The sequence below is a fragment of the Hippocampus comes genome, unplaced genomic scaffold, assembly GCF_001891065.2.
Source record: "Hippocampus comes isolate QL1 unplaced genomic scaffold, H_comes_QL1_v1.1 scaffold59, whole genome shotgun sequence".
Classification (NCBI taxonomy): Eukaryota; Metazoa; Chordata; class Actinopteri; order Syngnathiformes; family Syngnathidae; genus Hippocampus; species Hippocampus comes.
Window position 1 is genome coordinate 2,824,637 of NW_017805406.1, and position 12,550 is coordinate 2,837,186.

At 40.3% G+C, this 12,550-nt stretch overlaps 1 protein-coding gene across 3 annotated transcripts in view; it reads right to left on the reverse strand.

Annotated features, from left to right (window-relative positions):
* Positions 1 to 5,188: 5,188 nt before the first annotated feature.
* The window catches only part of LOC109517893 (glucocorticoid receptor-like), a 38,171-nt gene continuing 30,809 nt past the window's right edge, over positions 5,189 to 12,550 (reverse strand). For all 3 annotated transcript variants that reach the window (XM_019873368.1, XM_019873369.1, XM_019873367.1), the window contains 6 exons: positions 12,407 to 12,523; positions 9,692 to 9,964; positions 8,559 to 8,703; positions 7,732 to 7,862; positions 6,220 to 6,377; positions 5,189 to 6,060 (listed from right to left, as the gene is read on the reverse strand). In XM_019873368.1, the coding sequence (XP_019728927.1) occupies positions 5,908 to 6,060; positions 6,220 to 6,377; positions 7,732 to 7,862; positions 8,559 to 8,703; positions 9,692 to 9,964; positions 12,407 to 12,523 (977 nt within the window). In that variant the 3' untranslated portion in view covers positions 5,189 to 5,907. The remainder of the gene's footprint in view (positions 6,061 to 6,219; positions 6,378 to 7,731; positions 7,863 to 8,558; positions 8,704 to 9,691; positions 9,965 to 12,406; positions 12,524 to 12,550) is intronic.

The window sequence follows — 12,550 nt, forward strand, 5'->3', positions numbered from 1 at the left end:
GAGAGAGAGAGAGAGAGAGAGAGAGAGAGAGAGAGAGAGAGAGAGAGAGAGAGAAAATGAACTGATATATGCTAGCTTGTTTCTCCCTTTTTGTCTTCAACTGCACTGACTGCTTATGGAATTCTTCCTGCAGATGCTGATGACAAATTTAAGTGTCCTGTCACATTGGATTTGAATACAGTGACACCCTCCCAACCCCCATAAGGTCAGGAGCATTTTTAAAATGATTATTCTCTCCTAGTTGCCACAGTAACCAGCTCACCTTTCTCTCGCTCTCTCTCCCCCCCCCCACCCCCACACACACACACACACACCCTGGGCAGCTCACTGCAAGGAGGCCTCCGCTGGAGTTCATCCAAAGGTCACTCCACTTCTCTTCATGACACAAGAGGCCGTGGTAAAAAAATAAATAAATAAAATGGAACAATTTCAAACAAGTGCCCAGCCATTGATGAGAAAGCGCTCAGCACTGAGGCGCTTTTTTGGAGGGGGCAGATGCTTGACCCAATATGTGTATTGACTTGTACAATCACTCAAGGGATTCTTATCAAGTCATTGGAAGGAACCAAATTCAAATGTTTCTTCAATTTCAATCACAATGTATCCATCAATACATTTTTGATCCAAAAACTGACCGAAACAACTGAAATGTTTTTTTCTGGGACAAAAGTAAAATACTGTGTAGTTTTATGCTTAAAACATATCCAAAATAAACATCGATAAATGAGGAAGAGTCATACAAAAACATTGTTAATTCAGAAAACCTTCCAAAAGATGAACACTGTACCTCATTTTCAATAACATGAACTGAATGAAATTATGTTATGTTCCTCCTGAAGTACATATTTGGAATAAATAAGCATAAGCTACCCTGCCGTGGGACTCCAACATGCTCGTGTACAAAGTTGACATTTTTCGTTTGCCCTCCAAGTGTGTCCAAAGTCTTGCGCTAACATCATCAATGTGAAATGAGACTACTTTTATTTATGAGACTTTCTTGTAATCTGAATTTGAGGTGTTTTATTCACTTTGTACATATATACTTACATACACATTTGATAAGATTTTTTTTTAAGTATGAAATTTTTATATTTCGTATTCTTAGCATACTAACTTAATTCCTTGATCTTGATTCCAGCTTTGATTCTCAGATTTTTTTTAAATTTTATTTTATTTTTTTTGTCACTTAAGTTTATTTACAGCCTTAAAAAGTGGTGGAATTGCAGACTTGTTTAATGCTGCAGGAGTTCTTCTGGATTCTTTTTGTTTTATGCCTACTTTCAGTTTTTAATGGGACAGTCACATTTGTCAAGTGTTTGGGGAGCCAGAAAAAATCAAATAAAATATTTCCAATATTTATTTTGTTGTGTGTGGAAATACATATTCTACTTATACTGAAACGTAAGAAGCAATTACCGTATTTTCTGCATTACAAGGCGCACCTAAAAGCATTCAATTGTCTCAAAATCCGACAGTGCTCCATATAATCCGATGCGCCTTATATATGGATCAATATTCCGATTTCTTGGACTTCCGTAAAGTGCTTTGTTACAGCTGCAGCGGTTGTGAAAGCTCTTCATAAATGTTGTATTGTATTGTATTCCCTGTAACGCAATTGCAGCCACTATTGTAGCTTCTATTCTATGGGCCTTATAATGCGGAAAATACGGTAAGTCTTTTTAGCACATTTTTTTGTCAGAGAAAGAGCGCAAACGGGTTGGGAAAAAAAACTGTTGACTTTATTGTGTCATCGGCCTCAAGTCAAATCACTTCCCACCAGTCAACCAAATAACAACACAGAGAATTCAACATTGAATCAAAGAGGTGAAAATATCGACATTGACTACAAGGTGGGCGTACTTTAAATAATACACAAGTCATATCAGAAACCATTTGTCTTTTTTTTTGTTGTTGTTTTTATACCCTCCTCCCACTCAAACAAACATTGCTGTGTTTGCATTTATTACATCGAACTGAAATGCGAACAAAACAAACACGCCATACACACCAGCAAAATTTGATCGGCCCTTAAAATCTTAAAAGATGATACTTTATACAAAATAGACTCTTATCGACCTACAGGAGCGTAAGTGCAGTTTCGTCCGGCTCCGGTCGATTTACAAGTGATTTACATTCCATTTTTTTATTTACCATATCTGGGAGGGGGTGGGGCATAAGGGGTTAAAGTGACCAGTATTCCTCACATCAATAGCGATGAGATCCAAAGCCTGGACGGTTACAAGAAAGAAAAGATGCCTTTCAAAATAAGATGAAACCTCAGTGATACTTCAAATGTAACTGAATACTTTTTGTTGTAGTTTTTGTTTTTAAAGAGTTGGTTCCTCAAGCTTTGGTCACAAATCTTACCTCAACGAAACTCCTTTCACACAATAACCCGTAGCATTTACATTGGCCTCACGAGACAGGCACCCGCTCATGTCGTCACCACGTAGACATTTTTAGCACAACTTGACAGCAACTCGGAAATTCACCAGAATAATTCCGATTGAACAGCTATATTGAAAAAAATATATTCTTAACAGTCTCCTGATTTGGAATTTCTGTTATGGCTCTCTGTCTCCTCTTTTTGTTTAGTCAATATGTGTAAATCTTGAAGCTGAACGCATTTCGGGGAATAGAGCGCAGGAAGGTTTCATATGAGGTTGACGATATGGTAACCTCACAAAAAGTTTGGGGTCATCGGGCTAAGTCACACTTCCCTTCGAGTTACAAGCGCTTGTTAAGTGTCTAATTATCTGCATGCACTAAGCCGCAACGGCTTGTGTGAATTTGGGTGAATTTAGTCTGAAAGTGATTTACAAGATAATTCAAGTCCGATGTCACACAAGGCTCTGTGTGAAAATGAGCTGTTATGTGACTCAATGGCTGTTTGCGTACTACTCTTTTGGTTAGCAACATATAAACTGAAGTCTACCGTTCTTTTGTTTTTTTTCTGGACGGGAAAACGGAGATGGGTCAATATCACTATGAAGTGCCTTGGACACCCTCATCAGAACGTAAGTGGTCAAACGGTCTCTCAAGAGTCTCTTGAAATGTGTTTCCTTCATTTTACACCTTAAATTTTTTCATTGGAAGTACATAATTTTGGCATAACCCGCACAGGGCTCAGCTAAATACAGCGTGTGTAATCAGGGGTTAAAATGACACTAAATCATTTCCTTTACATGGTGTTCCGTGCATACCAAAGTGATTTGGCAAAATGAGTCCCTTTGCTCATATACATTCTATTTTTAAAATCATAATGAACATTTTGCGTGTGTCTCTGAAATGTCCGCCCTGTCATTACGGGGTAATTGCTTCTTTAAGGAACCCCCTGATACTTTCAGCGACATTATGACCAGCATGTTGTCTTTCTTCAATTGAGGCTGAAACTGTGGATAGTTGCAGACTGAATATATTTTGGAATATAAGTGTAAATACAATACAATATAAAATCATTTGTGTGTAGATGGATGGTGTCAAGCTTAACATGTTCACGCTGTCCTGTAGGGAAATATAAAACTGATACTAAAACCTTTCAGAAATGTGAATATTTTGTTTCACGGTACACAGTCGGCTCGCTAACGGAATCGTGTTGCTCAATCAAGATCTGCTGTCTGCTCATAAAATGCGAGCCAAAAATATCCAATGTGCATTTTTTACAGCATAGCACCTACTCAATTACAATGATGATATGATGAAGTTTAGTGGAAAATTTCCATTTATTTTGGTGACATGAGGACATCTCAAAGGCACCCTATAATGACAGTGACTCTTTAAGAAAGGTGTGATTTATTTTTTTTTTTCCTGAAGTCAAAGCGGTTTACTTTAAAACAGAACAAAGTTTTTTTTGTTTTTTTTCCCACACAAGTAGAAGCTGTTGCACACCCCCCTATGTACACTGACTAGATGTTACATTTCCATGTCGAGGCTGGTTTCTAAGCATAGGGAAAAGTGTGTGTGTGTGTGTGTGAATGTATGCGTCTAAGGCATGCTGTGCGTTTATCCCTAAGTAACACACAAATGACCAGTCGCCATGGCAACCCCCCCTACTGTTCAGTTCACTCCTCCAGAGCCCAACAATGAAAATCAATGGGCTCCAGGTAATGTCGAAAGAAAGAAAATTGTCCAACAAGTTGTCCATCATTGGTTGACAGACACTCATATTATATATCTATATGCGTGCTTCCGTGTGTCTGTGTGTGTGTTTGTGTGTAAATATATAATGCGTGAGGGAGCAGTAAAAAGACAATTTCGAAACCCATCCCGAAAAGCTACCGTATTTCATATGACCTGCATGATAATACCAGTTAATAATCAGTACATTGAAGCTGGTGTACATTGTGAGAATCTCGTATCGGAGCACCCTGAAGCAAATGGTCACAATTGGAGCAATCACGCACACACAAGTCCACTGAAACATCAAACCAAAAGAAGCCACCAAGTACAAATCTCCTGTGACTTTTGGCACCAGTGACCAAGCCTGAGCTTTTGTTTTGTTTGTTTTTTTTCCTTTTTCAAAGTGATTTTGCATTTGAAAATAGTGGAGCAGAGAATAGAACTTTATGGGTCTATTTTTTTTTAAACAACTTCGAAGGTAACAAAAAATATTTCATATGTATATATAATATCTATATATAACTCTCTTTTCTTTGACATGGTCTCTTGTGTCATGACACCTTGTATGGGACTAAAGGGTTCGCTTTATATGACAATTACTGAATGGAGATGATTGTTGAAATACAAATGATGCGTTAGAAGTCATGTCTTTAGCTTATAAAAACGGGAGAAACAAGACAACCCAGTGTCATTCTTGTTATATTTTGACTTTTTCCTCTTAGTATGATAACTTTATATGATAACTTTTATTCTTGCAATATGCCAACTTGATTGGTGTACACAGACTCTTCTGTCTTGTTAAAAGTATTCAACTTTCTCAAGGTATTTTGCTCGCAAATTAAAAGGGGGACAACTTCTTTCTTTATATATATATCTATATATATAGATATATATAGATATATATATTTCTATATATATATATATAGATATATAGATATCTATATATATATATTTTTTTTTTACTTTTCACAACTTCATTCTTGTAATGGTACAACTTTTGTTGTAGTATTTTTTTCTTGTAAAATTTTAACTTTATTCACTCCAAAAAATAATAATACCCAGGAAAAAGTTTTTCATGAAAATTACTTATTTCTTGTGAAATATTATGATTCATGATAGATTCCCCACCATAATATGCGATACTATATGATCCGAGGAAAAAAAAAAACACGACTGTGTATGTGATGTTTGCATTTGTTTAAGTGAAGTATTTTTTAAGTGATGTTTTCACGCGGTGAAAAGTTGGGGGCAAAGTTTAGCGTGTCAAAGAAAGAGAAAAAGAAAGCACCCAAATTGAACGGATATGAAGAGCATTTGGAGCTGAAAGGCACTGGTTTCCCTTCTCACTTGTACGTGCTGTTGCTGAATTGGCTTAAAAGCGAGTGTGTGTGCAATACGACAAGAGGAATTTTTTTTTTTTCTTTTTTCAGTTACTGTGTTTTGTGGCTTGTTACAAGCTGAAAGCAGTTCGGGGTATATTATATACACGCAGAGGAAAAAGAATTAATCACATAGTTGACACGTTACATTCTGAGGGTCGGCGGCGGGTGATGGGGGGGGGGGGCGTGATCGACACATGACTGTTTTTAGCTGTCGGCGGTGAAAGCGTGTGACCACCAAATTGAACACCGTTCAGTCTCGGGGGAGGCTGATATCAAAAATATTTCCTCTGTGGATCCAAATGGACAGGCGGTTGTCAAACCTGAGCAAGGATGTGGCAGTCTAGCGAAGGGTCGGTGGTGGGGGAGCTTTTTTTTTTTAAGGCATGGCTTGTATGCCCGACGGCGCTCACTTCTGATGAAAGAGGAGCTGCTTGACGCTGCCGTCTTTGACTTTTGGTATCTGGTTGGTGATGATCTCCGCCAGCATCTCGGGGAACTCCACACTCAGCGTCTTGTTCATGAATGTGTAGAAGCAAATGTGGAGGAGATCCTCCACCATCTGCCAAAAGACACATTTTGGTTATGGATTGACCGGTTGATTATATTTTACGTATTGATTTGGCAGCATGGTGAAGTCATGTTAGGTTATAAGGTTCTCGGTTCAGACTCGTTCGCCCAAATGGTAAGCGTGTGTGTGTGCGTGCGTCCACGTGCTCACCCCCTGCATGGAGTCCAGTAGCTTAGTCAGCTGGTAGAAGCGTTGCCAGTTCTGGCTGGTGTTCTCCTCTCGCTTGACGATGGCTTTTCCCAGCTCTTTGATGTACGTCATGCGGATCTCGTCGAACACCGCCTGACTCTTCAGCCCGTCTTTTGGCACTGAACACACATGCACAGTTAAAAAAAAAGTCAATTTTCGGAGTTCACCCAAAATCTTTCAAAGCCAAACAAAACTTTGGTATTGAAACCACCGCTGGTGTGACAGTAAATCTCGTTAGACATCAGCTTTCCCTTCTTGACACCTGTGCAAAATGTGACAGTGGCTTACAATAATATTAGATACATTTAGAAATCTTTGTGTGAGCATTTGCAGCAGTTCCTAAGCACCCCACGGGAACCTTGTGCCCGAGTGTGATGATGCTAATGAATTGCCAGTTAACACAAACATGGCTCCTCACAGAAACACTCACATTTGACTCCCGTGCTGCCCGCATACTGTCGGCTGCGATACGGGAACATAACACAGGAGAGGATTAAGCTGGCTCACAAAATGAGCTTGATAAAATAAAGCTAATATCCATTTAATATATTGGCTTATCCTGTTCAGGGTCGTGGGATTTAATATATATTTTTTTTAGTGTGGTTATGTCGATGAGCTAAGTTTCTAGCGATATACGCTAGCTCTGAAAACTAGTGGGCTACACCATATAAGCTAAGTAGTGAGCTAAAATTGGTATTTCAATAGATAGGCAAACTAGCTCAGGAGACTCGCTTGCTAAAAAATATACAGTAGCTAGAAGATAGTACGGAAGCATGAGAACTGCCTTGGAACATTTTTAACTGTCAAACTTCTTTGATTGTATATGCAAATATGTTCAAATATACTTGTAGGCTATATGCTAAAAACATTTCCTTTAATGCCTAGGGGTCTTGGATAGTTTTTCTAAATATCCTCAAAATCAATCATTTATTGATAACGTTTATCAGATTGTCATTTTGGAGTTTCAGTGGAGGGAAAAAAAAAATTAATAAATCCCTGTTCCACATAAAGCCTGCGACAGGTGACGTCAGTCGTCATGAATCCAACCGAATGAACCCGGGAGCGAATTAGAAATGATTCAAAGTTGTCGTGACCTGATAGTGTCGACAAGCCTCCGGGGAGCAGATGGAAATAGCTTTGGAGTCAGCATAGAAAAGTCATTCTCCTTTCTGAGTGCACCCATTAGCTTGCCAATCATCCCCAGTGAGGCGCAAGCAACATATTCTCATTTTCCATCCGTCCATTATCCTAGCCGCCTGTCCTCACGAGGGTCACAAGCGTGCTTGATCCTATTGAAAAGTTTTCCGGCACGGATTCGAACCCTGCAACTCTGCACTGTGAAGCGGACGTGCTCAACGGTCATCCGCCGCCTATTCTCATTTTCCTACTTATTGATCATTTGTATCTTTTAATATGCCACTTATCATAAGAGCAATACTGCGCCAAATGAGGGGGTACTGCTTGATAATTTACCTGTGCTGAGAAGCAGCAGTACTTTCATGCACAGGTACTCGTCGTAGGACACTTCCAGACGCACAAACTCCATGCAGATCTTCAGCATCTGCTCGCACTGCTCCGTCATGTAGGGAAGCTTCATCCGTTCTCTGAGGAAGAGCGAGGCAATAAGACGGGTCACATGGTCGGTACTGGAAGAGCCACTGTTATCATCTGTCCTATATGTTTTCCAGACCTGAATAAGTTGCACAAAAGCTGGATGAATAAAATGGGTCTTTTAGTTTTACTTTTATAACACAAAGCAAACCAAAAAAGAAAAAAAACCCCACTTGTGTCTGGAAAAGTATAATTCATGTATTATTCTTGCTAAAAAAAAAAAATACTCAAAAAACCCAAAACAAAACACTACATGGTTTTCATTAAATACATGTATGGAAGCCAAAGCACCCATCGAAAATCTAAAATAGGAACTGAATTACAAGATATCTTTTATAGTCATTTATGATGTGATGACAGCTGAGTCGAGGTCTATTCATTGATGATGTCATTGATATTTTGGCTGAATGGAAACAAGAAACCAAAAATACAATGAGTTGACTTCAAGCTTTAAACGTCCATATGGAGTAGTCCGGCGGACTAACTTATCTATTGCTATTGAAACAAAAACAGAAAATTGGTGTCCAAAAAACAAGGAAAAGTCATTTTGTTTTTGTGTTGGTTGTAATGGCAAAACTCGTAAATGTCATGAGAGAGAGAGAGAGAGAGAGAGAGAGAGAGAGAGAGAGAGAGAGAGAGAGAGAGAAAGAAAGAAAGCGCGAGATGCGCTAGCATCTGACGATACACACTGGTTGATGATGAGGTCGGGGGCGAAGCAGAGCATGCTCCCGTTGCACTGCTTGTACGACCTCCAGCCCAGATTGAAGGACATGAGGAAGAGCCACGAGCACTGCAACAACGTCATCTGGTCGTCCAGGTGCAGGTTACGGAAGCCTGGGGAGGACAAAAGTTATACCTGACATCAGATCCACTATTTTTTTTTTTTGTGTGTGTATGAGAAATGTGAACTGTGGTTATTGTGGAGAAGTATTAGTAATCAGAGGATGGGAGCAAATCCTCAAGAGAATACTTGCAGCGATTAGTGAGTCACGTGGCTACTTTTTTTCATGATCGGCGCATGGCAAAGCACCACTTTTAATTCTCCACAGCTTGTTATCTTCGAACGCTTTCTCCCCTCCACATGGTTTTTGCGTACCGCTTGAGTCGTGTTGTCAATCTTGGCACTTTTAGTGGATGTCATGCAGCGAGGATAATAAAACAGCTCAGGCAAAATGTCTGCCTCAGAGCTACGCGGGGGACCATTTTGCATTGTTGTTTAATAATGCAAAGCCATTTAGTATCCGATTATTCGATTAAACGATGAGATACTGGGAGAGTACTCGTTTTGGAGAATAGTCGATAGCTGCAGCCCGACATGCGGCTTCACTGCTGCACCCATGTGGATTCTCGTGGTTATTTTATTTTATTTTTTTCAATTATCGGAATATCTCATTTTTAAAATGATACCGATTTAAATAAATATTATCATTAAATGACCAACAATATAATTAACGTAACTCATTCAGTACCAGCCAATTCTAGACCAAGTCTGAAAAGACGTTTAAAAACGTCTTTGGGAGTGAATGAGTTAATTAGGTCATTTTAAAAAAGTACATGAAATCAATAATCAAGTACTTTTGAATGACCAAATTTTAGGGGAAAAAAAATTAAAAAGCTGAATTGATGCAACAAATATTACAACTCTTGATTGTGTAAATGCTCAGTTGGCCGTGGCCCCATGCACAAAAAAAAAAAAAGCCGAAGAAATTGGTCTCTGTTTTCTGCCCAGACTCGGCTCACGTTTCCACCGTTCGGTGTCAATTACAAGCCAGACGACAAATGAGAAGGCGAGCGCTGCCCAGCCGAAACGGCTTCTCATTACCTGGCAGCGACTTGGCCCACTTGACGGCCGAGATGACCTGCTGCCCTCCGAGCTTGTTGAGCGTGCTCATCAGGCGCGACGACGTGTCGGGCAGCGTTCCGTCGTAGCCCGAGTAGATGATCTCGGGCTCGATGGCCTTGAGCACTGACAGCATGGCGGGCACCAGCTGGGGCATGCAGGCGGGGATGACCGGCACGGGCATGGCGGGGACGGCGGGCTCCAGCGCTCGGATGCTCTGCTGCTCTCTCCTCTTCAGCTTCTTGTTCTTCCTCGCTGGTGGGACAATGAGAAATATACAAAACTTGATACGAAGCCATTCGTGTGTCGAACAAGATATTGGTGAAAGATGTCAGATAATAACAAACAGTGATGGCTGAGGCCAAAAGCACTTGGTAGGTTTCACATACAGTACACTGAAGACGCATTTAGTCTGCCGCGCTTCCTTGCGCTCTCCCTATTTTTTATTCCCTCGCCTCTTCCACGGTTTCCATGACAACTCGCAGTCCCACAACAACAGCGGTGTCCATCAAATAGACTAGCCTTTTTTTTTCCTTTCCCTCACAGAGATATCAAATTGATTACACGTCTTCTTTTTCAAGCCCCGAACGACTCGACAGACTTGGGGAAATTGCTCGCATGTCTTTATTAAGTTAATTGTATATCCAATTTGACTTGAGCCGCAATGATTACTGGACACTAAATGCAAAAGTTGGATTTTTAGGCTGTCTCGTCTCTTTGCTTTTCTTCATGTTCAAAAGATGTTCGCGAACCTTTGACCAAAAAAAAAAGGTACAACTGAAACAAATTCCAAGCTCCATGATCATTGGGCAAAAGACAAGATACATCCACATGCACAAGCAGTCACAATAATTCTATTTCCATTATTCCGACTTTTTTCAAATCAATCAAATCAATGCCCCAACAGCCTTCTGTTTTGGTTTCTTACATGGAACAAAATGCCCTCGCATGAGATAGATTTTATTTTTTAATACCTGTTTTATCCAACAGTGATCTTTTTACACGAGCATTCCTCTGCCACAGTGTCTCCATTAAATGGATAGGCGTCTGCCACGCATCTCGGAGGTTCCTTCCAAATTGTTACCCTCTGACTCACCACTGTTGAGTTGTACTCTTGGGTTGGATGGCCTGCTTTGGCGAGCCACCGGCTCATTCACTGGCACGCCTTCAGATATCAGGCAAATTTTACGACTGCTTTTCCCCCTCCTATCTTTGTGCTTTTATCCGGCAGAAACGTACACGGCATTATTCACTGCGTTATTAGGACCTCTTTTTGCGCTCTTTTCCCAACGTTCGGACTCAAGGATCTCATGTCCTTAAATGTTTTAAAATCTAAATTGAAAGACATGGGGGCAGTTTCAGGAGACGTTTTAGCTTGGCTGATTGAACAATTTATGATTATTTTTAACTTCAGGTGTTCTCTCTCTGAATGTCCGTGTTTTGCTGCTGCTTGTCTCTCTTGGAAAAGCGGTTCTTAACGTCAATGGGACCAACCTGGTTAAATAAAGGTTAAACGCTCAAAATTGATTGGTGAGCTTTAGCGGTTTAGCGCAAGTGGAGGTGACCTTTGGACAGAGGCGGCGTGGCCGTGAATCAAGTCTTTGTGCCAAGCTAAATCGCCGTCGGTCATTTGATGTTTAGAGGCCACAAACAGGAGCCGTGTTATCTCTCACTGTTATTTTGGATTTAGCCGTGTCTTATTACCTCCGCTTTGCAGGAGGAGCTGCGTGAACGCTGCGCATGTAAGGTCGGAGGTGCGCCCGATCATGTTACCAGAGTGAAAAATCCGTCCAACAGTCTGTGCGATCACGCAGTTCAACACAGCTGCCTCCCCGGAGATATTAGAACATACTTCCACATTGTAAAACCGTTCCCAGGTGTCGTAATAACACGTCTGTGGCTTTGAAACGCGTTGGTCAAAACAAGCCAAAGAAACAGTAATTACAGGACTTTTATCAGCCCTTCAACAACGCTGTTGAAAGTTGCAGGATGTCACTTTGCCGTTTGTTTTGGCAGGTTGGAACGTAGGCCAAATACCTCACTGTAAGGCTGAGAGGTCGTTCGCAAAGCAATCATTGAATCATCATTGGCATACTCTTGAGACGAATCTTATCATATTGTGTATTGTCATTTGAATGGGTATAGTTAGCCAGCTAATGAGCATTAGACTAACTCTCCAGAAGTGTCTCGTCAATGGATCAGTGCCTTTGTCATTCGTTTGCTGCCGGCCTCTCACTCAGTCCGTCATGCATGGCAACAAAAGAAGGGCGTGAGACAACTTCAGATCCCTCGCCAGCTAGCGAGCGTAGCTCTCGAATGGATTACATGTCTGAACTCAGTTACCAACTATAATTACTGTTTTTCATTCCACTGCTTCATATTTATGGCCAAAAAGTCTTTTTCTCATTCTCTCGGCTTCATCATTGCGGTATCCAATTTGTTTGGTTGACGATCATCTTTGATCTTGTAAAACGTTAACATTTCACGGTAACATTTGTTTTGACATCAAATGAAAGATGTTTTTTTTTTATTTTTTTCTTCCTCATTAAATGACACTATTCATGTTTTTTTTTCTTTTACATCAGTTTTTTGGGCATTTTATTGTTACTTATTCATGTGTGTGTGTGTGTATATATATATATATATAGCAAAATTTAAAAAATATGTATCCCCTTATTCCAAATTGTGAAGTTTTACCTTCCAAATTCATTCCAGCTTGAAGGCATTTGCGGAAGCGGCAGGCTGGGCAGTTTTTCCTGCGGATCTTATCGATGATGCAGTCATTCCTTCCTGCGCACAGGTAGTTGTGCTGGCCTGTTTAAAACAAAAAAAAGAAAAAAA